This window comes from Lutjanus erythropterus, chromosome 3, assembly GCF_056507025.1.
Source record: "Lutjanus erythropterus isolate fLutEry1 chromosome 3, fLutEry1.hap2, whole genome shotgun sequence".
NCBI classification, from domain to species: Eukaryota; Metazoa; Chordata; class Actinopteri; order Lutjaniformes; family Lutjanidae; genus Lutjanus; species Lutjanus erythropterus.
The window spans coordinates 38,159,043-38,172,103 of record NC_139319.1 but is presented as its reverse complement, the minus strand read 5'-3'; the positions used below and the strand labels follow the sequence as shown (position 1 = coordinate 38,172,103).

Below are 13,061 nucleotides of genomic sequence, written 5' to 3'. Positions count from 1 at the left end.
AGTCCAGACCAGCCGCACCTGTAGCGGAGCGGCGGAGCAGCCTAGCCCGGGTCTGCTGAGGTGACCTGCGGTCAAAACTTCACCGTCATACCGGTAGAAGAACAAGAGCCGATTACTGTACCTGCAGCTTTTTGTAGATTAAACACGGGCTGGATAGCTTCATTTCGGAAGATAAATGTATGTCTCATACATGAAAATAAACATCTGTGGCAGCTAGTTTATTTGAATGAAAAGTGTAAAATGTAAATAGCACCCGACAGTGTACAGAGAAACAGACAACAAGCGCGCACATCAGAGTCAAAAGCACACACGCCAATAGGAGGACGATAGGAGACATTTTTCATCTAGCGGCATACTAATGTAACTCTAACGTTATTATTAGAAATTCACCTAAATCCGTCTTGTACAGCCAAGCCTTGTACTTGGGGTCAGCAGCCCAATCTGGGTCCCATCCAGATGTGCGGTGTTTTTCAGCTGCTGTCCCACCCGCCCTCTCCACACCTTGCTCTGCCCTCTCACCGTCGTTCTCCGTCACCGAGGTTGATGCAGCAGGTGTTTTTTTAAAGAAGGATGTAATTGATCCCTGTTTGGGATCACTGGCCTTCCTCTTTGACATGGTGACTGAAATTTGTCATGCAATGGGATGCTCTTTGGCGCGGTTGTCACTTTTCGCACTTTTTGATTTAGCATCATATCGTGCGCAAAGTGGGGGGCGCCTAAATTTTCACCTTTCTTCAGGGGGGGTGGCGGCCCGCCCCGCCAACAGAATGGTAGGGGAAACACTGAATGACGTTATTTTTAATGTTTTGCATCACATGCAAAAGTGAGCGACACCGCTGCGCTGACAAGCCGGAGACGTGTTGCTCCTCCTCACTTCAAGTCGCTGTCATTAACTTTTAACCTGCAAAGGCGGCAGTGCCGCAACACTGTAGGAATTTATGAAAGCCCTTGTGTGAACATTTCAGTAGTTACACATTAAAACAATATTTACTTGCAATTAGCCTACTCTGTTGAACGACCCCGAAGCATGAGCAAACGGGCTGTGTCAGTTCGAATCAAAGAGATGCGCCCTGTCGCTGTCACAGGGCTGACAGTGTACCCTGTGCTGAGAGGAGAGGAGAGGAGAGAAGAGAGAATGTGGATTGTAGGTCTGTTTGTAAACGGGGCTTCTCTAACAGTCATGTTTTTCCTCCAGAAACATGTCTTAATGCACAGTAGAGCGCCGTTTTTTTTTTTTTCAAAATCGCCTTGATAAACAGCAAATCGCCTGGCAACCTTCCAATCGCCAATATATGATTTAATCGGTGATCGTCCCAGCCCTACACCAGAGTATGTATTTCAGAGCAGTGGGCTTTTGTTTTTTAGGATAACAGGCTTAACTTCACATTGACAGACAACTGACAGTTATAAACAGCTGATCAACTTATAGTGTAGGACTGGTCATCGCTTGATATTCTAAATTTATGATAGTTCCTGCGCTCCTGTGTTACTCCTGCAGCCTGCATAGCTTCCCCTATGTCTGGGCAAGAGGGAGTGGGGAGAACAACTAGCTTCAACCACAGATTGTATTTTAAATAGGATTTCAAACTCTCTATGGCTCCACCTTACAGAGGAGTAATATGGTAAAGCATAAGAAAACAATGAGAGGAGGATGATTTGTTTCACTTTGCATTTTCGAGAATAAAAAGTACAAATGACGAGAATAAAGTTGAAATTTCAAGATAAAAGACAAACATTTGAGAACATATTCATATGCCACGCCCACCTGAGGTCTGCACCTTCAGGACCAAAAAACTTAATCAATTTTCTTATTGTGTCTCATGAGAAAACATATCCTTTCTAAATTACATACAGGTATAACCACTGATATTCTTACATTTATCCATTAGCAGCTATTTCAGTTTCTGTGAATGTGGCTATCACTTCCAAGTTTGTGGTTTCTTTTTCTGAACACAGTTTTCAGCACAATCTCTTCAAAAGCCTAATACTGATTGCTACACTGTGTTCATGCACTAAACATTTTGAAGTATAACTTCACCAATTCATCTACACAAGGCATTTTGTAGAGGCATGTCATGTATGCCAACATTTATAATTTGATATATTCTCAAAGTTCAATTTAAATCTTGAAATTACAAGTTTATTCTCAACATTTTGACTTTATTCTTGAAATCCAAAAGTTAGGGGAAAAAAAACCTTCCTCTTCTGATTTAATTCAACTTTATTTCAAACATTTCAAGGTTTGTTTGACCATCCATCCATCCATCCATTATCTTCCGCTTATCCGGGGCCGGGTCACGAGGGCAGCAGTCTGAGCAGGGACACCCAGACTTCCCTGTCCCTGGACACTTCCTCCAGGTGTTCCGGAGGGACCCCAAGGCATTCCCAGGCCAGCCGAGCGACATAGTCACTCCAGCGTGTCCTGGGTCTTCCCCAGGGCCTCCTCCCAGTGGGGCATGCCCGGAACACCTCCCCAGGGAGGCGCCCAGGAGGCATCCGATATAGATGCCCAGGCCACCTCAGCTGACTCCTCTAGACGTGGAGGAGCAGCGGCTCTACTCTGAGCTCCTCTCGGGTGACAGAGCTCCTCACCCTATCTCTACGGGAGCGCCCCGCCACCCTGCGGAGGAAACTCATTTCAGCCGCTTGTATCCGAGATCTTGTTCTTTCGGTCATGACCCAAAGTTCATGACCATAGGTGAGGGTAGGAACGTAGATTGACCGGAAAATCGAGAGCTTCGCCTTTCGGCTCAGCTCGTTCTTTCCCACGACAGACCGGCGCAACGACCGCATTACTGCTGCCGCCGCACCAATCCGACTGTCAATCTCGCGTTCCATCCTCCCCTCACTCGTAAACAAGACCCCAAGATACTTAAACTCCTCCACTTGAGGCAGGGACTCTTCTCCGACCGGGAACAAGGCACCTTTTTCTGGTCGAGAACCATGGCCTCGGACTTGGAGGTGCTGATTCTCATCCCAGCTGCTTCGCACTCGGCTGCAAACCGCCCCAGTACAAGCTGAAGGTCCTGGTTCGAAGGAGCCAACAGGACAACATCATCTGCAAAATGCAGAGATGAAATCCTGTGGTCCCCGAACCAGACTCCCTCTGTCCCCTGGCTGCTCCTAGAAATTCTGTACATAAAAATAATGAACAGAACCGGTGACAAAGGGCAGCCCTGCCTGAGTCCAACATGCACCAGGAACAGGTCTGACTTACTGCCGGCAATGCGAACCAAGCTCCTGCTCCGGTCATACAGAGACCGGCCCTTAGCAGAGGGCCCCGAAGTCCATACTCCCGAAGCACCTCGCACAGAATGCCACGAGGGACACGGTCGAATGCCTTCTCCAAGTCCACAAAACACATGTGGACTGTTTGGGCAAACTCCCATGAACCCTCAAGCACCCTGCGGAGGGTATAGAGCTGGTCCAGTGTTCCACGACCAGGACGAAAACCACATTGTTCCTCCTGGATCCGAGGTTCGACTATCGGCCGAATTCTCCTCTCCAGTACCCTGGAATAGACTTTATAGGCTGAGGAGTGTGATCCCCCTGTAGTTGGAGCACACCCTCCGGTCCCCCTTCTTAAATAGAGGGACCACCACCCCGGTCTGCCAGTCCAGAGGCACTGTCCCCAACTGCCAAGCGACGTTGCAGAGGTGTGTCAACCAAGAAAGCCCTACAACATCCAAAGACTTGAGGTACTCAGGGCGGATCTCATCCACCCCCGGTGACTTGCCACTGAGGAGCTTCCGAACTACCTCAGTGACTTCAGCTTGGGTGATGAATGAGTCAACCTCTGGGTCCCCAGCCTCTGCTTCCTCTACGGAAGGCGTGTCAGTGGGATTGAGGAGATCCTCGAAGTATTCCTTCCACCGTCCAACAACCAGTCGAAGTCAACAGCTCCCCACCACCAATGTAAACAGTGTTGGCAGGGTACTGCTTCCCCGTCCTGAGGCGCCGGACGGTTTGCCAGAATCTCCTCAAGGCCGACTGGTAGTCCTCCTCCATGGCCTCCCTGAACTTTTCCCATGCCCGAGGTTTTGCTTCCACAACCACCCGGGCCGCGGCGCGCTTGGCCTGCCGGTACCTGTCGGCTGCCTCAGGAGTCCCACGAGCCAACCAAGCTCGATAAGACTCCTTCTTCAGCCTGACGGCATCCCTTACCTCCGGTGTCCACCACCAGGTTCGGGGATTGCTGCTGCGACAGGCACCGGAGACCTTACGGCCACAGCTCTGAATGGCCACATCAACAACGGAGGCAGAGAACATATTCCATTCGGACTTGATGTCTCCAGCCTCCCTTGGGATCTGGTCAAAGCTCTCCCGGAGGTGAGAGTTGAACACCTCTCTGACAGAGGGTTCCACCAGACGTTCCCAACAGACCCTCACAGTACGTTTGGGCCTGCCAAGTCTGTCCAGCTTCCTCCCCTGCCAGCGGATCCAACTCACCACCAGGTGGTGATCAGTTGACAGCTCAGCCCCTCTCTTCACTCGAGTGTCCAAGACACACGGCCAGAGGTCAGTTGACACAACCATAAAGTCGATCATTGACCTCCGACCTATGGCATCCCCGTGCCACGTGCACTGATGGACACCCTTATGCTTGAACATGGTATTCGTTATGGACAAACTGTGACTAGCACAGAAGTCCAATAACAGAACACCACTCGGGTTCAGATCGGGGGGGCCGTTCCTCCCAATCATGCCCCTCCAGGTAACACTGTCGCCACCCACGTGAGCGTTGAAGTCCCCCAGCAGAACGATGGAGTCCCCAGTCGGAGCACTTTCCAGCACCCCTCCCAAGGTCTCCAAGAAGGCCGGGTACTCTGCACTGCCATTTGGCCCATAGGCCGAAACGACAGTGAGGCACCTATCCTCGACCCAAAGGCGCAGGGCGGTGACCCTCTCGTTCACTGGGGAAAACTCCAACACATGACGGCTGAGCTGGGGGGCTATAAGCAAGCCCACACCAGCCCGTCACCTCTCACGTGGGCTACTCCAGAGTAGAGAAGAGTCCAGCCTCTCTCAAGGAGTTGGGTTCCAGAGCCCCGACTGTGTGTGGAGGTGAGCCCGACTATCTCTAGCCGGTACCGCTCAACCTCCCGCACTAGCTCAGGCTCCTTCCCCCCCAGCGAGGTGACATTCCATGTCCCCACTGTGAGATTCCATGTCCTGGGATTGGGTCGTCGGGGCCCCCGCCCACAACTGCCATCCAAATCACAATGCATCGGCCCCTTCTGAACCCTCCTGCTAAACTGTGGCGAGCCTCCTTTTCTCCCCCTCAAACTAGTGTGTGTTGTGGTACTGAGCTCATGTATGCAGGAGAGCAGAGAGAAAGATGTTTTAAAAAGTCTCTTTATGTTCAGCTCTCAGTTCTTCAGCATTTTCACATTGAATCATTTTGTTTTGAAATGTAGTTTCACAACATTCTCTTGAGGAGTTGAACAAACTCTTTTCTGCAGTTTGCACAGACTTTGGTGGTGGAAGTTTTTGCAGTTTAAGTAGACCGCTAAATTGGGCAGTCCTATAGATCGGCTGGTAGGCTGTCCGCCCCATGTATGGAGGCCATCGGTCCTCTGCAGTGGCCGCTGATTCAATTCCTGCCTGCGGCCGTTTGCTGCGTGTCATTCCCCCTTTCCTGTCTGCTTGCCAGCTATCCTGTCCAATAAAGGCAAAAGCCCAAAACATAACTTTAAATAGACTGTTAAATTGGGAAGTGCATTTGGTATATTACTATGGAGTAGACTTGCACCGATTAAACAACAATACTTGTAATCTGGCCAGTTTTCACGTGACCGGCTCTGACCAGTGACCGGCCGGTCAGCATCATGTATCCGATTCTGTGCCGGTCATTGTCACACACGTGTTCTCCACGATGGTCACATCATGCGCGCAGCAGGCAAACCGACCATGATATCTTCAGGCTAATGTTAGCCAGCAGCAGACTGCTGTTCACAGAGGGACAGTTAAAATCTCACCTCCTGTTCTGGCTGAAGAATAAACAACCTGTGTTGATGTGTCTCTTCAAACATTTTCTCATCCAGACTCCTTTAACTTCTGCATCTGTTTTTCTCACGGCAAAGTTTTACTGCAGCAAACTGTTGCACTGCGTCTGTCTCCGGTTTGTTTACATCTGCTTCCACAAAAGATCACGTGAAAACGTGTCCCGAGAAATCCTGCGAGATTCCATGATCTCGCGAGATCACGTTCACCGATTCATAATCTTAATATAAAACTATAATAAGGCCTGGCTGTAACCTGGAGGACTTTGGAGAAAATTTAAATTGTATTTAATGAATATTTAATAGTCAGTATCTTATTCCTGTCCTATTTTAACAAGAAAAGTTGCAGAAATGTTTGTGAAGGCTGTCAATTACACTTCTTAGAAACACTGAAAATCAGAATCAGCCAAAAAAAAAAATTAATCAGTGAATCTCTACTATGGAGAGAGGAATGTCACACTTGTATTGAAGTGCAGCTCAAGTTGTCTGCCTAAACTAGCTTGCAGGTGTCGCTACGGAGGTGGGAAGTAACTAAGTACAAATACTTCACTACTGTAGATTTTTAAGTTATCTGTAGTTTACTTGAGCATTTCTTTTTCTGACATCTTTTAACTTTTACTCCTCACATTTTCTAAACAGGCTTGTTACTTTAGTTTCGATGCATTTGAGTGGAATTATTATTATCTAGATTGTTATTTTTTAATTTCCATCATTGTGCACTGCCCTCCCAATATCAAAACAGATTTAAACTTAAGTGGATGGGAAAATAATACATAGAAAAGATTTCTTCCTGTATCCATCAGTGCATGTATCAATTAGACAGACATAACAAGACAAAAATAACACAAAACGAAAGACGCAGGGCAAGCAATGCAACAAGATGGAAAAAACACAGCAAGGTGAAAAAACATAATAAGAAGAAAAACAACTTAAGACATAACAAGACGAAAAACACTAAAAACTAGAAAAAAAGACAAAAGATGTAACTATTTATTCATTTTCTGTAACCACTTATTCCCAAAGGGTCGCGAGGCTATCCCAGCTGACATTGGGCGAGAGGCGGGGTGCACCCTGGACAAGTCACCAGTACATCACAGAGCTGACATACAGAAACAGACAACCACTCACACTCACATCTATGGGCAATTCAGAGTCACCAATTAATCTAGCATGCATGTCTTTGGACTGTGGGACGAAGCTGGAGAACCCAGAGAGAACCCACACAGACACGAGGAGAACATGCAAACTCGGCACAGAAAGGCTCTGCTCCAGCCTGCCCTAGCTGGGGGATTCGAAATCAGGACCTTCTTGCTGTGAGGCAGCAATGTTAACCACTGCACCACCGTGCAGTAAACAAAATGTAACAAGCTGAAAAAAAGATGTAAAAAGATGAGATGTAACAAGAACAAAAGATGTAACAACACAAAAAACACGTACACCAAAAACAATGTAAAAGATGTAAACAAACAAACAAAAAAAGGATATAAGGAGACAAAAAATGACACAAGACAAAAAAGGCAAATCGAGACCACAGAGAAAAGGTGAGGTTCAGTTAGCTTTGCAGAGAAACATACTCTGGATTTACCTTGTCTGGTGGGAGTCCCACCAGCACTGGACTCAAACAACATCCCAGCATCGTAGAACACACTCATGCCGTCCCTCCCTCCACCTGGTGTGCAGCCTGCGTCGGACTTGTCCACCATGTCCCACACCTGAGCAGTGAAAGTTATTCGCTCACAGAAAATCAACCAGTAGCAAAATGAGTCTTTTTTTCATTCATTCAACATTTGTGATTTCAAAAGTCTGCAAATTAATAACCTATATCAGCTCATAATTTGCAGGGGACTAAAAACTACAGCTACCAAAAGCTCCTAAAATTAAGACAGTGTAGACCCTGTTTAAAATTCAAAATAACTGCCAAAAACATCAGCACAAGTGTTGATAGGTCTGTATGGCAATAACAGTGAAGATGTAGAACCACATGAGCATTCAATGAAAGGTTACTCAAACTGGATGATGATATTTTAAATGACCTGGATCATGTATTAATGGGTATATAATGACTGCCAAGACACTTGAATCTGCATCCATTCAAACCTATATCCTGGGCCAATAATTGGGAAGAAACCCCCCCCAAAAAGGTGGGGTTTCCTCTTCTCCCTCCAACCCATCGCAGCTAAAATTGAAAGCCTCTTTTTTATTGTCTCTTATAGCAAGCTAGTTAGCACGTGACAAGTGAAGGGAGATGATCATTGTCATGGATACACACAGTTTCAGTACATATCCTCAACACAGACAAATGCATGATGAGATGAGTACTGATTGAAAAGTCAAGGAGTTAGATTTTCCAAAGTTAAGAGAAGATATGGGTCCCTATATTACGCTGATCTAAAGCGCATGGTTCAAGGCACAATGGTTTTAACTGATTCAAGGCACGTCCAAATTCACCTTTGCCAGTGGGATACACCCTATCAGCTGCACACAACTGCCTTGATTATTTCATGGGTGTATTTTGGGCATAACATGCAATAAGAGAATCAGAAGTGTTTGCAGAATGACAGCAGATTTACTGAGGGGAAACAAAGAGAAAAGATTTTTAAGTGAGGAGACAGATCTCCTGGTTCAAGAAGCGACAGTGTGAGAGTGCTCAATATAAGTTTGAGGGGAGTGATGCGCAGTTTACACATGGATTATGTGTATAGAACCAGCATCAGACAGGAGTACACACGCCTTATTCTCTCTGGATCTGACAGGTCTCGCGGTCAGACACAACGCCTTAATTTTGTATGTTAGAAATCGTAATCGTTTAACCCTTCTTCTTTTCTCTGGATCACAATAAACATGCAGACACAAACACAACAGCTGCTCCAGCTGTCATGCTGACTGATCTGTTAAAGATGATCTGACAGCTGTGATCCCGTCCCGTGCACACTTTGCAGGTCTAATGAGATTTATTTATGTGTTTGTTTATTTCAATATTTACATTTCATTGCTGAAACAAAATATGATCAAAGGACACTTTACTAATCCACACTGGGAAAAAAACATAAATGAGGTGTTTTGTGATTGCATGTGCACCTCAGCCACATGCACCATTTACTATCTTGCACCTCTTAGACCTACTGCACCACAGACTACGCTTTACCTTTTTCTGGGTGAGGCGGTGCTTGTTGTTCAGGACATAGACGCCTTTGTCAACTGCCAACAGTCCCACTGTGGCCTCTGGATCTCCAGTGACCTTCAGACCAAATATCTTGCGAGGTTGATATGATGGACTTGGTCTTGTTGATTCCAGCTTCAACTAAATGTGAATAGAAAGTCAATGAATGGGACGTGCTTTTCATACATAAAAAAATATGCCCAAGAAATAAAAATTAACTTTATCCCTTTGTGTGTCTGTGTCTTGTTTCCCTACTTAAACTGCTGGTTCGTGTATCTCACCGAGCCCATGCAGGAGTCCTTGACATCCACCCAAACAGAGTCTGATACTACTTCATTGTCACTGGTATGGAAGTAGGCTATAACACGGAACGATGGCAGCATGTCTTTGGTAATGGGAACTCCTATGGTAATCAGTATTTGGCCTCTTGTCCTGTATCGGCCATATTTCACCAGCTGACCTCTGCTCAGGATCTGGGGACACAGATTTGAACATCAGTACTTGTCCAACACGAGTGTATACTACACTGACTGCTGGAAGCAACACAAACACTCAATCATGTTCACAGACGTACACACACACAGGTGTAAAACATCTCTCACCAGGTATGTGATGTCACTTTGTTCATTTCTCTGCCTGTTGAGGACGATATGCATTTTCAGGATATTCCCTAATCTTACTTCAGCTGTGTCCACATCTGTAATGACATTCCACAACAACATTGCTCAACATTTAGTGCAGCTCTGTGCATGGTAGTTAGGCAGCACTGCCACCACCATCACCACTGACTTAACCATCTGATGTCATTTCAGGACGTTACTCACTTATGTGGATGTAATTGTTGCTTTTAGTGGTATACGGGAGAGCTATCATGGTGGCTGCTGCTTGTCTTCCAGGTGGAATCAGAGGATCATTGGTCTTTGCCTGCAATTAAATGCACACAGTTCAGTATACACTCATTATATTAAAGGCACAGTTCACCCCAAAATTAATAAACCATATTTTTCCTCTTACCTGTAGTGCTATTTCTCCGTTTACATTGTTTTGGTGTGAGTTGCAGAGTTTTGATGAGATATCGGCTGTAGAGATGCTGTCTTCTCTCCAATATAATGGGACTAAATGGCACTCGGCTTGTGGCGCTCAAAGCACCACAAAAATACATTTGAAAAATTAAATTCCAGTGCCTCGTTCATGACACGGTGACTCAGGATAGTAAGTTTTTCCTCTCTAGTGGAGAGAAAGTAGTTCCAGTAGATTATACCGTATAAAATAAAAAAGTTTCTGCATGATACTTCTCACACTGAGGTCTATGGATTGTCTTTAGTATAATATACCGAAGGCTTAAAACTCTGCAACTCACACCAAGAGTATCTACATGGATAAACTGCATTACAAGTAAGAGGAAAAATATGTGTTCTATGTTTTTGATTTTGGGGTAAAACGGCCCTCTAAATTATAAAGGCACTATCCAAGCCAAGTTTAGGCTAGCTTTAAATTTCCACACGAAACTGATATATAAAGACAAATTTGCAAATCAAATTAACACACTAAAAGAGTGGAGTACATTGAACATGCTCATATTTTTTTAAATGGTGAACTCAATGGATCAGTTTGCAGTTAATCAATGTGAGCAACATTCACTTGATCATGTAGCCTGAAGTGTATGAACTAACCTGTAGAAAAAGATGAAGACTAGAGATAAAAGATTAAAATAAGAAACAGACAAAATAGACCCATGTGACAGGTAGGGGGAGGTTCTATTAAAATTAGAGTTAAAAAAAAAAAAAGAAAAAAAAAAAGGCTGAAAAGTGAAAGGTGTATCTAGAGTCTGTGTTTGGTTTGTATGTCTGGCCTGATGTAGAAACATGGCAGTGCAACATGGTGTCCTCCTTGGAATAGGAGCCCTGCCCTCTGTGAGTATAATAAGCTCATTCTAAGATAACAAAAATACAATGATTCTTATTTTCAGGTAATTGTACTCAATGAAAACATATTTATGAATATTCTATTCTATTTCCATATTCTGCACATAAATTCCTGTAGATCTTACACACTGGACGTTTAAGATATCTTACTCTTTAGCTAGCATACACTAGAGTAAATGTGTGTTCAGCAGAGCCATAAAAAGGAGCTAAAAACCTGCATAGAGCTGCAGAACTACAAAACTCTTGATACATTTAAGTGTAAGCTTCCATTTGCTAAATGGGATGTACAGAAGAATAGATTTTGCAGACTTACAGAGATCGTCAGTCTGTTAGTGTTTGCCTCTGTATTGATGGTGACGATTGCCAAGCCACTGGCTGCGGTGACACCAATCTGTTGGCCTGGATCAACCACCACTGCTACACCTTGGGCAGGAGTATCATCAGGATTCATAACTTCAACCTGCCAACAGAGACACCAACAGCTCAGCTCAAATTAAATACTGTTATAATCTCTAAAGTGAAGTAGCTGTGCAGCAAAACGTTTTGACTGATAACAGGATATAGTCAAATTAACTTTACTTTCATTGTACAAATGTAAATACAAATAAGTACTTTACCACTACGGAGAAAGACATTCCTGGTTTGAAGTATTTGGGTGTTCTCTTTAAGCGGATGATGTACGGTGATGTGACAATCTTGATGCCTCTCAACTCTGCCTCCACCATTTCACCACCTGTTTGTGATATATGACAATATTGCATTTTTTTTTTAAAAAAAGTTGATTTTTTCCCCCTCCAAGATTTATAAGTAAAATCTGTCCCAAAAAGGCTCTTGTCCTAAAACACAACTCAAGTTTTTTATATTTATTTTACCAGAAAAAGTCAGCAGAGATGGAGAACATTTCATTATAAAGTAAACCCACTGAAATGCAGGGACTGCTGACGACTGGTCATTTAAACTTTGCTACATTTTTGTTTTAATCTGTTTTTTGGGGGACTCCATTGCTGAAATATGCATCACCTATGACAGAAATACAATCACAAGAATTGGAAAAGGGTTTGGATTAAAGAGATGATCAATAATGCACAGGGCGTCTTTCGACCACTTCAGCAGACAAGCTAGACCACCACAGGTTGTGTGACCAGTCCAAGAGGAGAGGGAAGAGAACAAGGACAAGAGCCATGCTAGCCTCACTTGTACTTAAAGGCTGCTCCTGACTAATGTCCAGTCAGGAAAATGAAATGGGACTCAGACTGGCCAAGCAATGGGAAAAAAGAGACCACAACATCCCGGTTTTGAGATATAGCACTGGACCATGTTCTGAGCCAACAGAGCTCAAGGATGGGAGGAGAGCAAGGGGAGGTGGACTTGAAACACTGATGATACTTGGTGCACAAATGCAGTCAGAGTTGATGTACAATGTGAACTAGATGTCACACTTTTAATGTGAAGATGTCAACCATATTATCACAATCTTGGTAGTGACTCAATTTAAATAAATGCACTACAGAATTATTTCCTGGGTGTATATACAGCTATATATAGCATGTATATAATTAAATGTACAGTTTATTTTAAAAAATATCCTAGTTTAATCCAAATTCCATTATCTGTATGTTCCATGTGTAGCATGAAGGGACAAAAATATCCTTTCATTGCGTAACCCTGTGTTGTACAATGACTGATAACCTTGTGTCAGGGTTTGTCAAACAGGAAGCAGGACAACAGACCCAAATGCAGATTGCAACAAGACTGGTGAAGCTCAAGAGTTTAATAACAAAACAAAACACAAAAACAGAGCTGGTAAAAAGGGAAAAACAACGCAATCAAATAAATTCCACCACACGAGAAAATAAAAATTAAAGCCCAGAAAATGAAATAATTGAAAGACACACGTAGAGAAAAAAACAGAATGCAAAAATTCACAAAGAAACAACAGGAGCACAGACAGATGAGGATGAACTAGCAACTAAA

General features: G+C 44.3%; 1 protein-coding gene across 1 annotated transcript in view; it reads right to left on the bottom strand.

The window, feature by feature from the left end:
- The window catches only part of LOC146330524 (complement C3-like), a 55,960-nt gene that overhangs the window by 33,310 nt on the left and 9,589 nt on the right, over nt 1–13,061 (bottom strand). The window contains exons 6-12 of the mRNA XM_084711527.1: nt 11,705–11,820; nt 11,401–11,547; nt 9,987–10,086; nt 9,765–9,859; nt 9,444–9,635; nt 9,148–9,303; nt 7,588–7,714 (exon numbers count right to left, since the gene is read on the bottom strand). Coding sequence (XP_084567653.1) covers nt 7,588–7,714; nt 9,148–9,303; nt 9,444–9,635; nt 9,765–9,859; nt 9,987–10,086; nt 11,401–11,547; nt 11,705–11,820 — 933 coding nt within the window. The remainder of the gene's footprint in view (nt 1–7,587; nt 7,715–9,147; nt 9,304–9,443; nt 9,636–9,764; nt 9,860–9,986; nt 10,087–11,400; nt 11,548–11,704; nt 11,821–13,061) is intronic.